This window comes from Pleurodeles waltl, chromosome 6 (assembly GCF_031143425.1).
Source record: "Pleurodeles waltl isolate 20211129_DDA chromosome 6, aPleWal1.hap1.20221129, whole genome shotgun sequence".
In the NCBI taxonomy this organism is placed as follows: Eukaryota; Metazoa; Chordata; class Amphibia; order Caudata; family Salamandridae; genus Pleurodeles; species Pleurodeles waltl.
Genome location: NC_090445.1, coordinates 270,337,425 through 270,361,340, shown reverse-complemented (window position 1 = coordinate 270,361,340; position 23,916 = coordinate 270,337,425). Strand labels below are relative to the sequence as shown.

Below are 23,916 nucleotides of genomic sequence, written 5' to 3'. Positions count from 1 at the left end.
CACTTGCCAGGCATACACCTTCCCTTTCCTTACAAGTAAGACACCCCTAAGGTAGGTCCTAGGTAGCCCCATGGGCAGGGTGCAATGTATGTTTAAGGTAGGGCATTTACTCATGTGTTTTATGTGTCCTGACAGTGAAATACTGGCAAATTAGTTTTTCACTTTTGCAAGGCCTAGCTCTCTCATAGGTTAACATGTGGGGTACTTTTAAAAGTGATTAAAGCGTAGATTCCCTTTAGGAGCAGATAGACATGTGGAGTTTGGGGTCTCGGAGCTCACAATTTAAAATACATCTTTTAGTAAATTTGGTTTTAAGATTGTGTGTTTGAAAATGCCACTTTGAGAAAGTGGGCATTTTCTTGCTTAAACCATTCTGTGACTCTGCCTGTTTGTGGATTCTTTGTCTTGGTCAGTTTGACAGTTGGGCTGTTTGCACCGCTCTCTAGACAGTGACACAAAGGGAGCTGAGGTGTAGCCTGCATTTCCTGATAAGCCATCTGTGTTAGGTGGGAGGAGAGGAGTGGTAACTCACACCTGAAAGGGCTGTGCCTGCCCTCACACAATGCAGTCTCCAACCCCCTGGTGCGTGTCAGAGTTTAGATCACTTCTGGACATCAAGAGGAACCTGTGCCAAAGAGAAGAGCTGAAGAGCTGAGTAGAAGTGCTGCCCTGCCTGTGATCGAGCTTTGTGGACCTATCCTGCAGTTGCTGTGTCTGCCTGGTGAAAGGGGACAAAGACTGGCCTTTGTTGTGCATTCCTGCTTGTGAAGAAATCTCCAAGGGCCTGTCCTGAGCTTGCTTCTTGTTGTTGAAGTCTCAGGGCCATCAAAGGCTTCACCTGCCAGCACCTGGACTCTCTCCGAGACTCCTGTCCTGCCAAGTAGTGCCCTATTCAGTTCATGGGGCCTTGAGAGGAGGGTACACAGGTGAAGCTGGCAGACCAAGATTAAAAATCCACGCACAGACCTCCGTGCTGGGAAATTTCTGACGCAACCTCCGAGATGTGACTGAAGAAAAGACGCGCCACCGGCTCCACGGCTGAAAACGACGCAGTGCAGCTGGAAGATCGACACACACCGATGGAGAAACAATGCCCCACACCGCTAACGGGGACTGGTAACATCGCAAAACACACACCGCGGTTTTGCTGATACTATGTGGCAGGATTTTCGATGCAAACCTTGCTGGGTGTAGAGAAATGATGCAACGCCTGCCCGTACCCGAGTGCTTGCCCGGATCGATGCATCGCTCTCATGCGGAGAGGAAAAACAACGCAGCCGACCCGACTGGAGAAGAAGAAATGGCACACGGTTTCGATTGGGGTCAGAAATCGACGTATCGCTAATCTTTTTCGACACACACTCACCCATGCGTGCTATGTTGACGCAACCCAGGTACTTTTCAACGCTAACAGTGTTGTTACTGTTTAGAAAAGGATGTAAGACTATTTGCTTTTAAAATAATAACTTGACTTGTGTATGTTGGATTTTTGTCGTTTTGGTCTTGTTTTGTTTAGATAAATATTCCCTATTTTTCAAAACCTGTGTTTTGTCATTTTGTAGTGTTTTCACTGAGTTACTGTGTGTGTTGATACAAATACTTTACACCTAGACTCTGAAGTTAAGCCTGCCTGCTTGTGCCAAGCTACCGAGGGGGTGAGCAGGAGTTAGCTGAGGGTGATTCTCCTTTATCCAGACTAGAGTGAGGGACCTTGCTTGGACAGGGGTAACCTGACTGCCAACCAAAGACCCCCTTTCTAACAAGGTGCAAGCTCTACTGGGCCACCTGAACTTTGCGTGTAGAGTAGTCAGAGAGGGCAAAACTTTTTGCAGGCGATTGGGGCTGGCATTGTCAGGACTGTCTTTGCCTCATCATCACCTGACACTATCAGCAGGTGTGAGGGATGACCTGTTCATGGGGCACGTGTTCTTTGATACATTCAAGGGCATCAGTATGGGTACGCCACTGGAAATGGACTGGGAGGCACAGATATTTTCAGATGCCTCGTGGCATTGGATTTTGTATCTATTGGCAAGGCAAATAATGCATGGAGGAGTGGCCAGGGGTGTGGAAAAAGGGAGGATGGAGTATTACCTTTCTGGAGCTCTTCCCGCTGTTGGTAGCAGTGTATTTGTGGAGCCTCATTTGCAGCATAAGAGGGTTCTTTTTCATGTGGATAATTTAGCGGTAGTACAAATGGTGAGTAGGCAGTCAGCCAGGGATTTGCAGATTCTTAAATTTCTGAAAGTGTTTGGTGTAGCATGTCTGTGTTATGATATCTTGTTTGAAGCGAAGCACATGCCTGGAGTGGACAATGACATTGTGGATGCTTTGTCTCGTTCACAGTGGGAGAGGTACATGAGCTTGCCATGGATGCAGACAGACAATGTAGTCAAATGTCACAGCAGTTTTGGAATACAGGTGAGAAAGGATGCTGCAGCTGGTGGTAGGGTCATTGGCATGGTCGACCAGGAAGGCATATGAGCTGGCCTGGAAGGAATTTATCGGGTCAGGGGTGGTCAGAAGAGAGAGTGGCAGGGACAGAGTAAAAGATGTAGTCCAATTCATTTTAGAATTTATAGGGAAAGGGCAGTCAAAGGTGACTATTGCAGGTAAATTAAAGAGTGTAGCGTTCATGGGTAAATTATTAAGGGGGTTTGCACCATCAGCTGGCGAGCTGGGTGCACTAATTTTGGAGAAAAGGGTCAGGTCAGGCAAGCAAGGAGGCGCTTGACTTTAGAAGTTTTGAAACGGGTGTTGCAGGAACACATAACTGTTGCAACGTTAATGGTGTGGATCTTTTCGGGGCATTTTGTATGTCAGACAAAACAAAAATGGGTTCCAAACTAAACAAGGGGCTGCTATGAGAGGAGAAATTCATGCAAACCCAGATGGTGGCAATTTTCATGAGGTCTTCCAAGATGGATCAGAGGGCACAAGGAGTGCATGTATTGCTGCCAGAGCAGGAGCATAGTGGGGTTTGCCCCCGGCAGTGGTGTTTGAGGTTGGGTAGACTACAGGCTGAGAAGGTAGGGGCAGTTTCCATGCCCATGGACAGCAAGAGGGTAACAGCCTTCCAACTGTTAAGCATATTGAGAAAACATATAACGTGCATGGTCTTCTGAGTACTTTCAGAGATATGTGTTTTAGATTCTAGGTAGGGGCATGATCAGACAGGGCTTGGCATTAACATTTGTTTTTTTTGTAGGTTCAGTGCCTGGTCCTCTGTCGGCAAAATTTACACTGTGGATGGTGGGTCATTCATTCATCAGACGGGCAGAGCAAGAAGCCAGGAAATCGGATACAGTCAATTTGGGACTGAGTGAAATGTGTGTGGGGGGTGGAGGTCACAAGGCATGGTAAAGGGGGCATGAGATGGAAGAAATTGCTACCAACTTTGGTTAAATTACAAAAGTGGGAGGTGCGCCCTGATATCTTGAGTGCATTTAGGAGAAAATGACTTAGTGCAAAAGAAAAGCTTGGCACTGGTAAAATGGATGAAGCGAGACTTGTTGGAGATAAAGCAGCTGTGGACAGATTGTTTTCCAGTGTGGACGGAGTTTATACCTAGGAGAAGTTGGAAGGGAGCGTGCAAGCCAGCAGCGATAGATAGGGCCGTAGGAAGCTAAACAGGGATTTGAGGCATTTTTTTAGGAACCGAGATTTAGGTTGCATTGTGCACTCGGATATAAAATGTGATGCTGTTGATTTTTTCCATGCGGACGGGGTACATCTGTCAAGATATGGCACAAGGCTGTACTTGCTAAAGATTAGGGATTTTATAACACGGACGCTAAGAGGAGTAATGTGGGGGGGCATGAATAACAGAAGGTAATTGGTCATTGGGAAGTTTGCAAGGTTAAAGGGGAGGGTGATGTTTTAGGGGTGGGGGTAGGTGGTAGGCAGATGTCTGTATAGTGAGGTATATAGTTTTGTAAGGCGGGATGCCACGGGATGAATTGTGATCGGCACTTGTTTCATTAAAGTGGCCTTTTTATCACACAAGATGGGTAGTGGTCTGCCTGGGCTCATTTCACCCAAGCAACATCTTTCTCTTTCTCTTCATGGAGTCTGTATCTGGTTGATTGTTTGCCAGCACAAGTGTAGTCACAAACCATGGCTGCTATCCACTGTGATTCAGTCATTCAGTAGAAGGTGTCGGAGGGCACTTTCATACCAACCTCCTACTGCTGAACCACATCCCGGCATTTTGCCAGTCAGAAAGTCATTTCTGACTTGCCATGTGTCCATTTCAGGTTTTAGACCTGAATAATGTTTTTTATCAAATAATAATATGTCGGCCTTTTCCATATTCTCTCTGAGATTGTTTACAACACAATATTCTTGGAGTGCTACCAAATTCTGATGCAACCACACAAGGTGTACATGACCAGCAAATCGTCACGGTATAATAAGAAATGTTCCATTGTGTATTCTCCTCTGCCCCAGGACAGAGGGGCTACTGACCATATCAGACCCTCTGTACCCACAATCACTACAGATATCATAAAATAATCAATAAGAATGGGGACACACAAATATACTGCTCCTACTATGCCATGGGAAGGGCCAGGGCATGCACTTTGTGTAAGAGGTTTCTTTACGGATGACTTAAAGCACTTGGATAAAATGTACATTGCTGAAACTAGCAAATAAACTACAGATTCCCTGGCACCTTGTGCACAAACGTGCTGTACAGGTGGCCTAATTGTATATTCATACCCAAATTAGCAAATTTCATGCATGCTTACGAAAATGATCAGTGAATCAACCTGTCAATTTTAATTGAAAGCTCCACTGCTGTATCTCCGTGCCTAAGCTGTCGATTTCTTAATTTTGTTCCATCATTTTCAGAGATTTATTTTAATTGAGCATATCTGTAACTTTAGCTGCAGTAACTATATTTTTTCCAAACTGTTCTGATGACTTGATACATTATACTTCCATGGGTCCATTAGTATATACAGAAGTGTTTATTATTTTATGAATTTAGGCCCATATTTATGGGCTTTTGACGCAGGACAGCACAGCAAGTCACCATGTGGTACTGCCCTGTGTCAAAGGAATGAGCTGTATCTATGGCATACAGTGCATCCCTGTCCTTTCCCACTGCACTGGTTTGTTTGCTGCAACACCCATGGAATACCTTCCTTGCGTGGAGTAAGGCAATGCAGGGATTTGGCCTGCTTTGCTTTACTCTATATCTATGCTTTGCTTTACTCTATATCATTCAAATCCATGCAGAGTAGCTCTGCATGGCCTCATAGTTATGAGTTTAAGAGTTGCACCGTTGTTACGTCACAAAAAGTGACACAACAGCAGTACAAGGGGCTCATAAATATGCTTCTTAACAATTTGAAGCAAAACCCAGACCTGCTTACGTAAACACATATTTTATGTGTGAGCTGAAGGTGGGCGTCAGTGCCAAGAACTAGCTAAGAGGCACTTCTGCCACCACCCTCCCCCAACACCAAAAAAAAAAAAAAAAAAATTGAAAGCTTATTGAGGGTAGCTGGTGTCCTGTATTGTTTTCATACTCCTTATAGGCATTGGCTGCTCAGAGCTTCAAGATTCTGTGCAGGGGTTTCCAGCTCATCCTCCCTGCCACCATGTGGTATCTGCTCCTCATAAAGCAACCTTGAGAAGGGAACTGATATTGTGTGACACACAGTGGCACCATGTGAATTGACAGTTCTGAAAATCTTAATTCAAACCTGGGGATAGGTGAAAAATTACTATGGTGGAGTGTGCGGGTTAGTCAGACTGAAAGAGGTAAATGTGTGTCGAAGAGGCAGGGATGCAGGCTGGTCGAAGAACTTGCTCTGGGTGATATATTAGCTCTAATGAAATCCTCAGTTTTTCAATGTTTTTCAAACTTTCCGCCCACTCATGAGATTAGCATAGAAAATGGCACTTGCTAAAGGGCAGCAGATCACCGACTTGGCATACCATTTCATGGATATAAATGCAATTCTACATACTTAGTGTCAGATACACATGCTGAAAGAACTTAATTTCTTACTTTATTGGAGATGGACTACTGTGCTTGATATTTTAAACACTCGATGGCATTATGAGCCACCATTTAATGTTGATGAGACCAGTAAGAGGAATCACCTGCCCCAATGATTTATAAGTTCCAGCTTTTTTCACTCGCACATTCCGGCGGCCAAAAGAAGTCAAAAAGTCAGGAAGAGTTTCAAAAGAAACAGGGTAATAGCTGCTGGAACTGGGTACAGTATTCAAAGTTCAGCTGGTAATTTCCCAGTTCATTGCAGGTTCTCAAAGATCAACATATACTCCTTTAATATTCCTTTCCTGGGAGTTAATGGTGCCCTAGGCATTGGTAACTCCCTGGAATGGATAGGACTGGAATACCAGGAAGATTTACAGCCACTTATAATGAGTACCTCGATGTTTATTAAAATATTTTTTATAATGTGATATTTGGATGGAATTTGATGTGCTTACATCAAAGTCTGATCCCCCCTCTACTTTGTGCATTTTGACCTAACTTTAGAAAGACACATGAAAGAGAATTTAATACTCAGTTTGTAACAAAAGTTTTCACTTTGACAATACTAATATCATACAAGTAGCAGCAAAGGTAACGCTGTACCAGTTTACTTGAGGTGGTGACATTTTAATCAGGTTTCTATTTCTTTGACTTTCAAGTATTTTTAACATACATGGAATTTGTGTGTAGCTTTGCCTGCAGCAAAACCATTTAATGTGCTAAATGTCTAAAAGATTCTCACCAAATGTTGCAACAAATGATCTTTGCCCCGAGTGCGAAACATCCACCCCAAGTGCGGTTCTGAAGATACTACTCATTAACGCCCTTTATGAATTCCTAAAGTTGGAAACGTAGGCCCATATTTATACTTTTTGAGCCCCGCATTTGCGCCGCTTTTTGACACAAAAACATCGCAAACGTACAAAATACAATTGTAATTTTCAAGTTTGTGACACAAAAATTACACAAATGCGGAGCTCAAAAAGTATAAATATTGGCCTTAGACTTTTGGTCTAAGTTTAGATCAAACGTCTCAGTTTACTTTGTGAATCGGCCCCTACATGTTTAAGATCTGCTTCCCGAACTGTAATCCTGAGTAAATAATGATACCTTTAAGTGGAAGAAGGAGCAATGAAGTGTCGGTATAGTCCTCAACATAAACACAAGAGTTTGAGTGTGGAGATTTCTAAAAACACTGTCAAACAGAACAAATAAAATTGGTATGTGGGTTCCGACAGCCTCAACCAGCAATTGCACTCTGCCTGGACACTGATTTCAGTGGGTATGCAAGTATCGCAATGATCTAATCAAGGTGAGGGTGAGCGCTTTTTCACACTGCCAAATAAACAGAAAAAAGTAATCAACCAAAATTGGAAAATGTTAGTACTTGGCAATATGAGGAATGAAAAGCCCAGCTTTGCAGCGAAAAGAATCAACTGGAGTACTGCCACATACCCATCCCAATACAATGTCCAGCATTAAAAACCGAGGAAGTATCCTTAGCATCAACAATTAAATTTGGCCGTAATGGACTACATTTTCCCTGAACAGAGATGTAATCACTGAATTACTTCATTAATACTATGAACAACACGACCTAATGATAATGTCAGGCATGCACTGGACTATGCATTGTGCACACTGCCATTTCTTCAAAACAAAGAAGACATCCCTCGCATCCAACGAATACAATCGCTGGATGGTTTCAGCGAACGCAACAAACAGGTATTTACAATGGGGGGAGGAGTGTCCTCTTACCTGTGCCTTCACCAACAATGGGTAACATAAAACATACATATATTTCCCCATTCTCACTTAGTGATTTAATTCAAAAACACCACCCATGAAGCAGAATATTTATAATATGATGAGTATGATCATAATAACAAGAAATTATGCCACCAAAACAAGAGATCACTCTTTTTAAAACAGGCTACACTTAACATTTTTCACCAAAACACTGCTATTGTGATTCGTTTTTTTCATAGGTGAAGGGTGTGCTGGCAGGTGTTTCTAGAACCATGCTATTCTGCTATCACACAGCAGTAGCTCCTTTTGTTTTTAGCCTAAACTCTGTGACGATTTCTTTAACATGCTTCATTCTAGGCCCGCTCACGTGTGGCACATTTTCAACAGGAAAACCCCACTACCTAAAAATGCTTTCTATTCTACACTACTTCTTTTCAGCAAGCTAGCCTACAACCATACACGTATAAAGGCAACAGATGTATGCTTTCTTTTCGTTTTTACCAACAACATACTACAACCCAACACATTTCATTTCTAGAGGGGATAGTGTAGGAATAACTTTGTGGAGAGGCCTCTACCTGACCCTTTGCAGCAATATGAACCCTGGAGGCAATATGAAGGCCAGAAACATGTCTGAGTCATCCAAACGATTTATAACCTTGTGGTAAGGAGGTCTTTATTATTTTGTACTTACCATTACGCAACTTTAGATGTTGACAGCCTAATCAAATTGACCAGTAATACTCCATAGTCATCGTCTTATAAACAACCAGCTCACTTAATCTTTGCACAACTGAAAGAGCTCATGGTGAGCCCATCTGAATCATTTGTCCTTGATGAGTAGGAGCACCCTTTGGTTGAAGTGTGCCATCTTGTGTGGCTGAAGGTCCAGAATCATTCGGGAAGTAGTTCCTTCAGACTCGCAGGAACACCTCGGGTCCTAGCTTTTGAGACAAGACAATACTCCCTGTCTATACCAGGTCTACAGTGCCCTACAGTTATATAAGCAACGCAAAGGTTACTCCCTGCTTTTCACAGGTCTGATTTTACTGGTTGAGTAAGTGTTACCAAATCTGAAGAAATTGTTCTCAAAATGTCTATCTAGTTACTTTGCTGTTTCACTTGATAATCAGCAGGTAGTGCCTAGCAAGTGAACTGTAATGCAAAGAAAAAAACAATGATTGAAAATGTTTTCTAAATCATGACCATAAACTCGTTGCAAATTTGTACCTTTGGTATGCTAAGTTTATGCTTAGATTATGGCTGATTCTCAAAGTGTAAACAGGCAGAAAATGCAGAATACTTGCCTGCAAATACGCTACAAACACGGTTTTGCATTTAGTTTTGATCGCTGAGCCTCCGCAAGGAGCGTCAGTAGAAGGTCAAGGAAAATGCAAAGCAAATGAGATGAACAAACCCCACACTGTCTTTCCAATATCAGTATCCGCAAATACTTGCTATATATTTTCCACACATCTCTTTGCATCTATTTTGAACAATGCAGGCGTGCTACTACAATAAATATAGGAAAGTACACCACATTATGGAACTTTTCCGTGCAGAAGTAAAAAGGGGAGCTATTTATGATGAATTTGTTTACACAAAAATATATTAGAGCAAGACAAATGATATTTTTCATTTTCTTCTCCTATGCATGCATTAAGTACACAAGGCCTCAAGTGTGGAGGTGAAAGGTAAAGAAAATAGGTTTTCCACCCACCACAAACCTCTTCTCATCTGCAACAATAATTTCAAGTTTTCTTTTTACTATTTATGAATTAAAGGTGGTAGGTTCACAGGCTGTCTATATATCTTCAGGAGGTACATGTTTTGAGTATTTGCCAATTCCGATACGACAAAAAGTATCAAAGAAAACCTCCCAGACACATCTTTGATACTAAAAGTACACTCTTTCATATTTCTCATAGACCAAAGGAAGGCATAAAACACTAACAATCTAGAGATCATCAAAATAAATAAAAAGTATAAACTCAAGAAAGGATACTGAAAATACCTTCTATCCTACCTTACCTACCACCTATGCAACATATTGCCAATCTATTCTCCTCATTCTGCTGTTAGGTCATCAAACTGAACAGTAAATACTCGTAATCAACCTGAAAAGTCCAAAGAAACCATAGGTCCATCCCTCCTTTGCTATGCTGGTTTCCTCTGGGTCCACTGGGAAGGGTCCTGAATTCCACAAACTCCAATCACTGCTCTCTGTGTTAGCCTATGGGACAACTGGGTGGTTAAGTACCTTGCATCTGGTTGTTGGGGACACTTACTGTACCTTCCTCTGGTGTTTTTAACTGCCCAAAGTCTAAGTACCACACTTACCTTGGTTAAGGTCAATATTTTACATTCAACTTGTTTAGTATGTAATTTGTCCCTCCCATAGGAACCTGTGTATTGTTATACTGTTTCTGATGGTTACCCAGTGTACATATTATGTGTAGATATCTCCAAATTGAGAATATGTCAATTCTAGTTTAGTAGCAGTGCTGTAATAAAGAATCCTTTATTTTTGCAACATGTGTGGTTCTTTCTTGTGAATGAGTTTCACTGTGGTATTGCAAGTGCTTTATATTCCTCCTAGATAAGCTTCACCCCAGGTACCCCTAGAGAGCTTTTGCTATCTGGACACATATTCACTATCATTAAGGGTTGCCTGGACTCAGTATAGGGTGCCACACTATAGGTGTACACTAGAAGCTGGGCATCAGAGTGCATTATAGCACACATACACATAATACATTGACAATGAATCATATAAGTGAAAAAAATCAATGTACAGGATGTGTTACATAAGACAGTGAGTGTTACAAGGTGCAGGAGTCACATGTCATTCAAAGGTCACTGTGCTATATTAGAAGGAATACAATTTATGAACTTCTGGTAACAACAGGATCTGTTTTAAAAGCAGCAACACACTTATCTACACAAAATAAAAATCCTTCATCTGCATGTTAAATGATGTGCTTTGCAGGACACACATTAACCCTCTTTGCTACTTTGATTCAAAACTAGGACTAGACTCTCGAGCAAATGTGTTAACCTTCAGTGCTATCTTACCATTATCATTATTCCCTGATATTTACTGGGCACACAAAGATCTCTGTAGCAGGTGTCTTAACCCCAAAAGGTACTTTAAAATGGAGACACTACAACAAATTGAGCAGAACAGATTTACTCCTTGTTGCCAGTATCTTTGTGGCAGAGAAAGAAAAACAAATGTCTAAATTGAGGCCCAGTTTTTGTGTCTGGGATACGCCACTTTTTTTGGCACAACCCTGATACAAAATCTAATTTGTTAAATCTTGAAATGTGCTTAAATGTACTCATGATAGACCTGCTAGAACATACATGTGAGGTCTTAAGATGTAATGCTACCTCTTGTGATGTCACTTCCAGTGAGGTCATGGGTTGTGATGTCACATGTGAAGTCAAATGCTGTGATGTCACACACTGTGATGTTACGCACTGTGATGTCACTTGCATACTGCCTAACATGGTTAGTCCCCCTACTTCTTTTTGTGGGACTGGTGCCCTGCCTATAATCCCTTTTGATAGCAGCAAACTGAGAACTAATAGTCTACTTTCAAGTTCTACACTCACTAAGGCATCTCATTGTAGTATGTCAGCAACTCAGTCTTTTCCTCGCTGCCAACAATTGTTTAATATCTGTTTTTAGCATCCTGCTAATTTCAGAATGTTCTGCCAGCTCTAAAATGGCATGTCTTCTTTGTAATTTGGCAGCTTCGTTTCTGCCCTTAAAAAGAAGATAACTGTCTTATTTCGTTCAAACCGTGCAGATTGGAAATACTCATCCACCCTTCCGATCAATTTTCCTTATTTGTCTTGACCAAAGAATAATTTGACATAGATCATCTCAATCACTTATCACTGGGCACAACTACCGAAAGGAACATGGATTTAAGAATTTAAGGTGTTGTCTTTCCTCTGCTCTGTCTCAAGAACACTTAATGAAGTGTAGATTTACACATTATAACTTGATAGATATGCTCTTCGGTTTTTATTAAATATTTATCTTACGTACAATCCTGATTTGGCCTTGAGAGTGTTTAATTCTTTTGAGTGTTATGTGGTATTAAACTGTGGAACAGCCCCACGCACTCCTTTCTCTTAAGCACAGTCTTGTTGCTCAAGCCATGTTACAAAAGGGGCTCAATGATATGCTTTTGCAGCACCCCCCGTGTTGAGGGAGCTTGGTGCACTTAGCTCACATGAGAAATGAACCTTCGCTTGCATTAGACCTGAACTCCTTACACATTGGTATTAGTAGTTTTTGTTTTGATATTTGTGCTGTGTCCCAAATAACAACCCTTCATGAAGTACAGGGAGCTCAATTATCTGTAGGGTGCAACCCCCATGTTCCACCTAACTGAGGACATTTTAAAACGTCTAAATATATTCACCAGCTCGGCTTGTGTGTGCCTCATGCAGTACATTTTGAATAGAATCCTTAAAAAAAATACGCACAAGTACAGAAAAATGTAAGCAGCTTTCCTTTCTATAAAATCACGTTTTGTGTTTGAGCTTTTTAAGTATTCAGTAATAAACATGTCCTCATCAAACAGTTTTGCACTGCAGCACTGCAGAAAACCGCTCCTGTCTTTATGAAAGCGGCAATTAGCTGTATTTCACATAGCAATGAACAGGTACTTATTCATAAAATATTGATGTTATATAAGGATCTGAAAGTATGCATAGGCCTGTTTTCCTGGATGGGAAACAAAGGACTACCACTCATAATACCCTGAATGGGGAACACACAGCCTAAACAAACAACTTAATTTTCATGAGCCTCTCCAATTTATTTTTTTACTATTTTCACACAGATTATCTCAGGCGTCTGAGCATTTTTTGAATTTTCATTTGTGCAGAGGCTGGATTCATTTTCCCGGGTTAACTACAACTGAAAGTATTTCAAAGTCACAGAAATTGGAAGCGCCTTCTCAAATAAAACTCCTTGCTTGGTTGAGCTGACATTTAACATATAAATTGGACATGTAGCACCCAGAATCCCATTACAGCCATTAGCGTTAGAAGTTCACATGCTATGCGGCATTGCCAGAGGTCAGCGTGCTGGGGGTGAAGTAGCATACCGGAAGTAAAAGAACTCTGTTAGATTGAATATTCAAATCTCAAAGTTCTTGTCAGAAATAATTGAGGGTTAGAGAGGGTGGTGGAAGAGCTATTACTGATGCCATACATATGTCATACCAAATCAATCACTGTCACCAAATAAGACAAATCTCTTATCACAAGGAGGGAGTGTACGACTTCCATGGAACACAGCTTCCAAAAGATATAGGGCCAGATGTATGATTCTGGCCCATTGCGATTCGGTAATTGCGATTTTTAAGAAATCGCAATTACCGACTCGCAAAGGGCCATGTATCACATTTGCGATTCGGTAATTCAATCGCAAATGCAATTACCGAATCGCAAATTGCAATACTGGCCCCATTCGCAGCTATGGGCCCATAGTTACATATGAGTTTCTATCTCCGAGAAACAACTGAAAATGTGCCTAACTGTCACTGGTTTTGCCATGTAAATATTACTGTTTTTAAATTGGGGGCACTAACTGGGCTAAATTTCTTGTGTTTGGAAATGAATTTCCTTCCTGCTTTCTCCATACATTTAGGTTTATAATGTGTTAACATTTCCACAACATTCAGATTGCTCAGAGATAAACCCTTGTCTAAAAATTAGGACAAGAAACAATTAAGGAGAACTTTGGTGAGTGATGTTTCATACCCAAAAGAGTAGGAAAAAGTTGGATACAAAACGTTTCCTATTGACCAGGAGAGGGATGTCTATATTTGCATGTTTCTGTTTTATACGTTTTCTTTCTGAAATTTAAATTTAATAGGAGCACGCAAGGTTGTGAATGTTTTTCTCTCAACTTTTGTGAAAATCTATTGAAAAGTTCACAACTTCAGGAACATACGATATGCATCCTCACAACTGTGAGACAACCAGGACTTTTGCGACAACATGTCTTGCAAGAGGTAACCCTGCGGAGAAAGAAATCGCACATGTATGTCATTGTTTATAGAAGAAATAGAATTCACACGGAAAATGTCTGCATATATTTTCATCCTGTATTTGTTGAGACAAAATTATCTAACACTGCAATTAAAATATTTCGCAATGTGCAGAAAAACAATGCTAGGCCAAAGGAAAATTCAAACCACTTAATCGTTGCAAACTACAAAAAATTGCAAAAACACAGAAACTTTACTAGCATAAAAAAGGTGGCACAGCTATTTTCTCATATAAAAAGATATTGTACGAAAATAAGAAAACAGAGCCTCATTTGGAGATTGGCAGATTTACCCTTTGCACAAAGCTCAGGTTTCCTTCCCCATGGTGGGCTCCGAAACGTCTGTGTTTCTAACAGTGAAGTCTCTGCCGGCTCCATCATCAGGAACACTCTAAGGTGGAGCTACCCACTTGCATTGAAACTCTTCCTTACATAGTAGACAAAACAATAAATGCCCCCACTTCCTCCTATAAAACTCCCAGCACATCAGGACATGAATGTATTTTATTTTTCTACACCAAAGTCAGTTTTGAGAGTTTGTCTTTCAAAAATAAAGCAAATGCTCACAAGGGACATGCAGCCATGGCATGGTGGAAAGGCCGGCGCAGTATTTTGTAACGGAAAGTGCTGCTCCCTTTGAGCAGAAACACCCTCAGCAAAAAATTCCAGCCCTAAAAGTTGGTATCTCTAAATATGACAAGCGAGAAGCTGCTCGGAAAGTGAAAGGAGGCACAGCACCAAACTATTTGGCCTGCCTTTTGAGGTCTATATCTTCTGAGTAGTTATCCTCCTGTATAACAATTGTTAAAAGTAAATTGAGATACTAGGACCCAAAAGCAAGAGAAGAATTTAAACCATTCATAACTTTACCAGAATAAAAAGTGCCATCATCCTCCCACAACACTAATCAATAATGACAAGTCAATAAATTCATCTTTCAAACTGTAACTGGAATACACAACCAGCTCGAGACTGCACATGTGTTCCGATTAGGTAGGAGATATTATGAGCTACCATACCATGTCTCTATAAACATGAGCATTTCAGGCCAGAGCTATGTTAAACATTTCCTATAATAATACAAGCAGTGGTGGCCGGCAGCTTTAGGAGGGAGGGGGGTGGGCGGAAAGCACACACAAACTCATTCTTTCACACACACACACACACACACGCACGCACATACATTAACAACACTCATAACATTCAAACATGCACGCACACACCAAACATTCATTTTAAAAGATCACACACAAACACTCATTCTTTCACACACACACGCATGCACATCCGTTAACAACACTCATGACATTCAAACATGCACACACGCAACAAACATTCATTTTAAAAGATCACACACACACTTACCTTCCGCCTCAGAGGTCCCAGGAGAGTTGAGACTGCTGCCTTCCCTCATTGGATGACCTTAGGTCATCCAGTGAGGGAAGGCAGCAGTCCCAGCCTCGTCACAGAGTGGGATGGGGTCAGTGAGACTGCTGAAACCTGAAGCACCCAGGTCGAAGTCAATTGGTGATGCTTTTCTCATCACCCAGGGGAGGGGTTTGAGACACCTTTGCTGAGCCGAGGCAGTCACGCCCATAGGAGCTGTGACCTCCTCAGCCCAGCAAAGTTCAGCTCAGGCAGTCAAGAGTCTGCGCATATCATGCATGTCTGCTCCTGGCTGCCTGACCTGAACATGAAGAATGTCTGTCAGGCTGACCTTTGTTCAGCCTGACAGACACTCTTCATGAAGGGGAAAAGGTGGGGGAGGCGTGGCCCCTCCGCCCTAAAGAACAGGCCGCGCCTGAATAAAAGGTAGTCTTCAAATTATTTAGCCCACCACTTGACTTGGCTTGTCTGTAGATTCTTACAAGACCCAGAGCAGCAATCTTGAATTTTTTCATTTTCATAAAGATAAATGTTAAATCAAGACACAAATTTTACTACATTTTTTACTATCAACGGATAAGATAATTCACTAATGTATGCTCTCTCTAATGAAGCCTGTGTGCATGCCTCAAATCACAGAATTTGACCCCACGAGGACCAGCCCTTTCTGTTCTGTCCAGAGGTATAGAGAATGACTACCAATACTGATTGGGACAAAAGATCGTGGCATAATAGTGTACAATTACGATTTTCTTCACTACTATTAAACGATGCCATTGGGAGAAAGGTAGGTGCCATGGCAACAGCTTCCACCCCTACCTTCAGCTAGGTCTCTGAAGCCTCAAGGAAGGAGGTGGAAGGTTGGATATTCTTCCAAATGCTGGGATTCCACAGACCTAAACAAAGGGGTGGATGGAGGCTGTTCGCCCCTTCTCGTTTTTCTGTGTTCTTAAATTCTCCTGTGTTTTTGTCCTGCAGGGCATACAGTCACTGCACCCCTGGTTGACTTGTGTTCTGTTTTGTTATGTAGCGGAGTGTTGTACTCACCCCTGCTCTTTCAGGGATACAATGAAAATGGATGCCCTCCCACAGTCAAGAATGGCACTCACACCTCACTAGGAGAATAATGGTTGCTAGCAGTAAGATAATAATACTATTAGCTTCTTACCCTTACCTTTCGGAGAGAGGTCTGGGAGAATTGAGTACTGGAACACTTGGATAACATCTGCACTGGTAACAGTTTCCCCACGTCCTCTTTGTAAGGTAACTTTATGTAGGAGTTATGTATTGTTAGTGTAGTCTGAATGAGTGCTGTAACATTGATGCCCTTTTAAGCACATGGGGAGGGTGGTACATGACTGCCTATTTTCATTGCTAGTTTGGAAACTCTAGGCACCTTGGAAACACATTGATATTTGTCCCTACATTCAGGATTGGACTGAACTCTCAGTCCAGCAATTATTCTTGAGAGATTCAGTAGAAAGCACTCTGCTAGGTATGCAGTGTAGTTGGAAGAGATGCCCAATATGCATCCCATCAGACGTCTGTTGCCCTAGTTAGTTCCTCTCCTCTTCCCTTGATACTAAAGTGAGGTAGTGTAAGTGAGGCAAATTATAGGCAATATTCTGGAAGGTACACAGTGTTAGTGTTGAACTGACTGCAATTACGTTCACTGAGCTGAAATCTCACTAAACAGTTGAAAAATAACTCCCGTGGATTACCTCTCATAGTTAGAGTAAATGTCTGCAAAGGTATGCAAAACTACCTCTAGTAAACAGCATTTTTCACAATATTTCCAGGAAAAGTCCTCGAATTACTTTGTGAACTATATTTTTTCATGACCAACTACTATACATGAGTATAAGATTTTTTTTTACTGCATAGGAAAAGTACTTTCTTTTCATGATGGCATTTCTTCCCTTACACTCCATCCATTATTTAAGGAGTTCCCTGCTTAATCATACCTCACATAATTAATTACTGCTACCATTATCACCGAGGATCTCCGATGATTCCAAGGGTGGGTGTTGCCTGAGGAAAGGTTTGTTTATGTCTGCAAACTATCGATGCTGTGAGTGTGTAAACCCTTCTCAGAAAATCCCCATCCCCATTTTATATGGAAGTTGAATTGTGCGTGCATTAAATATATTTGCCTGTATAAGTGGAACCTTCATCTGAGAATGGCTTTCTGACTTGGTACCTGGAAATTACTGGTGTGTTAATGTTGGAAACCAAAAGGTAATTATAATGAAGTCAATTGACTATTTTTCCAAGGGCATAGCTTTCAATTGTGCAGTATGTGCAATTGTATCAGGTCCCGGAGAAGCCCACTGAATTCTGATTATGACTATATTTTTATACCCAAGAGCAGTCAGAGAGTCCACTTTCCTTGCTTGCACTAAGGCCCACTGCACAATTGCTATGGTATTTATTTGTCAGGCCTTGATTTATGTATAGGTTCTATAACTACAAGTCCACCATAATAAAGGAATGACAGGTAGATAAGTATGATAGCTGAAAGCTTCAGCGTCCAAAGAAAATACATTCAACAGCTGCTAACCAGGGCTAATGCAATAAACTCTTTTGTGCAAGAAACTAGTCAGACCAATAATCACATTGAGTAATGGCAGCAATGTTCAAAAATATGATCTATCCATTTGACTGCTCCTTTTCCATACCAGGCTGAAATGTTCACACATTTACCAAAGAAACTAAATAGTGAACCACCATGTGTCAATAGTATGACAAACTACACACCATACAACTTTTTAAATGTGGGAAAACCTATCATAGGTGATTAACCTGTGTTAGCCTTTTTTCTTTTAACTATATACACCCAAGTGTGTCATCTACAGATCAATCGCAATCATATTTAACTTTTCTCACGGCATAATATTTTCTGAACACTTTAATGTCAACTTACTCTTTGTTCCTGTGTTGCCACAAATGTCTGAAATCCTGGGGCAACTCCAAAGCCAAGTTCTTGGACAAACGGAGGTTCAGACTGACTGTGTATCTGAACTTTGATTCCAGCTTCAAATGTAGTTTCTTCTACAAAAGTAAAAACAGAACGATCAGGCCATAGAAAGTGATATAATTATCGTAGATTGTTGGTTCAACTGAACAAGATGGTTGTTTCTATTTTATTATTAATATGACATCTTTAAAACATTAATAACATAGTGGAGGATATCCATATTTTAATACACAGCAGAATTAGTCATCAAGCAAACAGTGGCACTCATTCTTTTCCACAAACATAAACTATGTTGCAAAATCAAAATGATCTTATTACAACTCTAGGAAGTTGGAGGATTAGTTTAGGGGAGTGAGAATCCACCTCATATAATAATCACAATCCTTGTCAATGTGAACCACACAACTCACTAAAGAAACCTGTTTCAACCTCTCTGGTAACTTGGCACAACTCAGGCTTAACTTAGAGTCAATTTGTGAAGTAAGTATGCAGTTCTCAAACAGCAATAAAGTGAAAACGCAATACAAGAAAATTCCAAACGAATTTGGAAAACTAGAGTTAATTTTATTTAAAAATCAAAACGAAAAAAGCTCAATGAGTAGAACTGGAGATATGAATTTTAAAGTTTAAATGAAATTGGGACCAAAAAGCATAAAGCACCAACTACTGTTATCTGGTTGCAGAAGACCAGGTCACAGTCAAAAGGTAAGGTGAACTGTGATGGAGCACATGGTCACAAAGACCAAGTTTGTCCAGGTGGGAAGTTTATCTTCTGACTTATTAACCTTTATGGAGAAAAAGTGGTTGTCAACGAGAAGTCAGTGGGGAAGCTGGATCTGAAGATGAGCTTGACAACAATGCGTTGCTGAAGCCTGAGGTTTTGGTGCCCATACTGGTATCATTCGTGGCACTTGTCATGGAAGTAGACCGGGGATTTCTTCCCTTTAAACCCAACTTTTCTCTGCTCGAGATTCGACTGGGGTTCCTTCACTTAGAAACTCTTTAGTGAGTCTTTAGGGAACTCATATTGGCATTTCCCTGTTACCCCCTCCTTCTGTTGGTGGGGATGGTGTACTTCTTTTTATGGATCCTCCCTCAGTACCTTCTTTGAGACTCTGACACTAACTGAGAGTTCTGCCTTTTTTACCCCATTTCTGATATTGGTGATCAGCGGTTGGGATTGGACTTGTATTTGTACTTGACATACAGTGATTAAGTGTACACTACTGTTTTCAATGCAGACCACTACGTGACCACATACTACTTGTCTTGTGATTTTGCTTTTTGTTCTCTGATGTCCTCCTGGATGTATTGTTGATATCTTGTGACTCTGGTTCTTGGTTGTGAAGCCTTTGCAGAATGGAAGTCAACCTCTGGCACCTATCCAGCTATCAGAAGTGGCAGCTAAAGGCATTCTGCATGAAAAGGGAACTGGCTGTAGATAGGAGGTCCAGAAGGGAGGATCTTGAGTCAACTCTGTTTCAGTATGAGTTGAAACGCTATCAGGCAATACCACCAGATGAGTCTGAGGAGGAGGACTACTCTGCAGAGGAGGGCAGTGGCCCTGAGGAGATAACAGAAAGAGATGAATGGCTCCTAGCTCAAATCCGGAGGCTGGAAGTGATAGATGCAGAGCTTGAGAGGGCTGAGGTGAAGAGAGCCTTAGCCCTGGAAAAAGAAAGGTTGGCAGCTCAAGAGCTGAGCTGTGAAGGGCTGAGTCCAGTTCAGATGGTGACAGCAAAAATCTTATATCCAGTACCGCTGAAGAAGTGCACATGCCCAAAGATGTGGTGCCCTACTTGAAAGAGTGAGTTAACACACACCAGGAGGTTCAGGGTTATGAGGTAGCTCCAGTGATGCACAGCGTCCCTGAGGTGGATTGGAGAACTGGCATGGGGAGTCATATTCCTACTGGTGGGAGGAACACTTTACTGACTCTAGTTGAGAGTGACAGGGAGAGGGGTTCCCCCCAGGTAGAAGTCCTGGTTATGGAGCGTGGTGACATCCCAGAAGAGAGTGGGTTGAGTGTCAGGGACAGTCAGGTACTGTCTCACCAGTCTCAGGAGGGTGAGGTGGGGTGCTTTTTCAAGGCTAAGTCACTGGATGGTTGGGTGAGGGGTAGTTTGGTTAATTCATGTGAGGGGCTGTGTGATGTAATTGCTGCAGAGCATATGCCTAGTCCTTATTTTCCAGAGCTATGCCAAGGTGGAGTGTGAGTTTCTGACCCCAGGGAACTTACACTGGAGGCAGACCTCTGGGTGAGTACCAGAGAGTCTGAAGAGGCATCAACCAGGTCAGGTAGGGAAGGATTGCAGTGTCCCAGGTAGGTCCCAGTGTAATGGGATGGGTGAGGGACTCCATGTCAAGTCTCAGAGGAGAAGTAATGGGGATGGGCTGAGACCCAAGGTGCCCGAGATCCAGTCCCAGGTCCTGGAGGGTTTGATGAAGGAAAACCAGGAGGGGAGCCTAGCCTGTAGCGTAGGGCCATCTGCTGAGGGAGATCCCACAGTGTCAGGAGAACTTGGGGTGCAGCTGTAGCCAGCGTCCCACCAGTTCTGGTGTAAGGCAGTAGCATTCCTAGTGAGGGGGTGCAGAAGTGCAGACAGAGGGTTGAGAGGGGGTTGCGGACCCCAGTGAAAAACCTGGAGGGTCAGGGGTCAGCTCTGAGTGCAGAGCCCCCCCAGGAGTGACCTTGGTGAGACCATTTCTGGGTTGAGGGGAATCCAGACTCTGCCAGAGGGGCGGCGTCCAGAGACCTGCACCAGCCAGACTCTTGTGTGTCCCTTGGGGACGGTGTGTCCCTTGAAGGGGGTAGGTGTGCCCCCCAGGAAGTCCTCGGTTGCCAGACAGTGGTGCAGCCTGAGGGTGCTGACCCTGGATTGGAGGATCAGGTGCAGGGGGTAAAGCCTGACCTGAAAGGGGGGGAGCGGTTTGCCCAATCACCCCCCTGGTGTGATTTGTAGGGGTACTCTCCCTGAGGGGTGGTGCAGAACCCTGGGCTGGAAGGCCAGGTTCAGGGTGTCCCCCCTGACCTGGAGGAAGGGGCTACTGCTAACAGTGCCCCCTCCTTGTTGTCTTCTGGGGGGGCACTCCTAGTTTGGGGGTGCAGGACCCCAGGCTGGAGGGCAGGGAGAGGGAAGCCTCACCCCTGGCCCTGGTCCAAAATGATTAACAGGTTAACATCCCTGCACTGGTGGGAGAATTGTGCAGGACTGCTTTTACAAGCACCCTGACAATTTTCGACTCTGGGGTGCCGCTCCTGGAGGGAGGGTACAGAGCCCCAGAGGGGAGGTCCAGGGTCCGGATGCCATCCTTGACCTGGTGGAAGGGAAAGTGGTAAAAGAGTGCCAGGCACCTGGTGCTACTGCCCCCCACCCTCCATAGTCACAGTTATTAGAGAGCCTTGAGAGGCCAGGGGCCTGGCTCTCATCCCTAACAGCTGTCGGTGGCCACTGTGACTTGCTGTCCTGATAGACAGAGATGCCCCTTGGGGGGGGGGAACAAGAGTCACACCCCGGGGGTGGAGTGGGCAACACCACTGTGTTGGCCCTGGTGGTACTATCTGTCCCCTGGGATACATCTGTGAGCAAAGTAAAGTTAGGTGCTGCACAGATGGTATATGAAGATGTGGAGAAGGTCTCCCAATGGGTTAGCTTAGTGGACTCTGAGAGTATGGACAGAGGGATCCAAATGGAGTCAGGAAGGTGTAGAACTGGAACATGCCCCTGCTGTTGTGGGCCTGGGTCCCTGTTCTATCGCCCCAATCAGGGAAGTACATCAAGGTATTGATTGTTCTCCCCTGGCTTTAGGCTGGTGGGGGGTCGTGTTGGAAGTTGCCCTTTTGCAGAGTCATCCCCAATCTTTTTGCCTCCTGCCTCCTATTTTTTCTGACCTGTTTCTGTTGGCTTTTGAGCTCTGAGCACTTTACCACTGCTAACCAGTGCTAAAGTGCATATGCTCTCTGTGTAAATTGTATGGTATATGGTTTATCCATGATTGGCATATTTGGGGGCATATTTTTACTCCGTTTGCGCCGATTGTGCGTCAAAAATTTTGACGCACAATCAGCGCAAACGTTGCCCCGTATTTAAACTTTGACGCCCGAGCCCGCGGATGACAAAATTCCGCCGTGTGCGTCATTTTTTGGATGCGGCAACCCGCCTTGCGTTAATGATATGCAAGGTAGGCGTTCCCGTCCAAAAAATGGCTTAAACGGTATTGCGTCGTATTTATGCTTTCGGGAAAAAATGACGCACGGACGGGAGGCGGAGCCAGAAAATGACGCACAGCCCGATTTGTGTAAAAAATTAACGCCTGGGTCAGGGCAGGCGTTAAAATGGGGCGAACACACCTGTATTTAATCAGAACACACAGAACAAACAGCAGAGCAGCAACAGGGAGCCATGGAGGTCATTCTAATCCAGCGTGCACGCAGACGCAGAGCCCAGCAGCAACAACAGCAGCTACAACAACACCAGCAGGGACCCCAAAGGCAGCGCAGAAGGCAGGAGAGGATATTCCGCCCAAGAACAACCCTTCAGGGCCTCAGGGAACACGACATCATACAGAGGTACCGGTTGAACTGGCAGGCCATTCAGCAGCTGCTGCGAAATATTGAACAGCAGTTGGCCCCCAGTTTGGTGACACCCCACACCATCCCAACAGAAACAAAGCTGCTTGCCGTACTTCACATGCTGGCAAGTGGCTCTTTTCAAACAACTGGTGCCCTGGTTGGCGGAATATCACAACCATCATTCTCTGCCTTTTTGCCCAAAGTACTGGATGCCATCATTCGACTGACACCCCGCCACATCTGCTTCCCTAACACACTGCAGAAGCAGCAGGAAACTAAACAGGGGTTCTACGCAATCAGTGGCTTCCCACACGTCCTTGGTGCAATCGACTGCACACATGTACGCCTTGTGCCACCTGCTGCAACTGAACACCTCTACCGCAACAGGAAGCACACACATTCCATCAACGTGCAGGCCATTGTCGATCACCAGGGATTGATCACCAACATCGTGGCTAAATATCCTGGGAGTGTACATGACTCATACATCTTCCGTCACTGCACCATCAATCAACACTTCCAGGATGGACGGTATGGCAATGGACTACTTGTTGGTAAGTACAAAAACCTACTTATATACACACTGCACAGCAACCCTCTAGGACACACAACACATACACCACAACAGCAACATGTCAACAGGAACACACTAAGGTCCTGACATCACTAGCCATGTTTCTTAACTCACCATTGAACCTGTCACACATCGGATTTTACTGTACAGCCTAATGTCTAGACATTAATGAGTGTGGTTGCCTAAATGTCACCTTGCAAATTGTAAGTGTCCCAATGACCTTTACATTAATACATTGCATAAGTCTAAAGGTATGGGATGCCCAGGGTACTTTGATATGAACGTGTTAACAACACTTTCAATTTTAACCCTGCATGGAACTATCATCTCACCCCAAGTGAAGACACACGGACACCTGTATCACAAGTCACAATGCTAGGTAGGGCACACTGTACTGAAAATCCCAAAACATACTGCTGACAAACGGTTAGCAGACAAACACTTGCTCAGCCAAGAAAACAATACAATGCAGATGGTATAGCCTACAAGCATAGGATGTCACATTAGTACACAAAAGAGTCACAGACAACACAAGACAACTACTGCCATTAAAGGTCTTTTCAAC

At 43.1% G+C, this 23,916-nt stretch overlaps 1 protein-coding gene across 2 annotated transcripts in view; it reads right to left on the bottom strand.

The window, feature by feature from the left end:
- Window positions 1-23,916, bottom strand: part of ASIC2 (acid sensing ion channel subunit 2) — a 1,882,574-nt gene that overhangs the window by 874,749 nt on the left and 983,909 nt on the right. For both annotated transcript variants that reach the window (XM_069238055.1, XM_069238056.1), the window contains exon 3: window positions 18,151-18,278. In XM_069238055.1, the coding sequence (XP_069094156.1) occupies window positions 18,151-18,278 (128 nt within the window). The remainder of the gene's footprint in view (window positions 1-18,150; window positions 18,279-23,916) is intronic.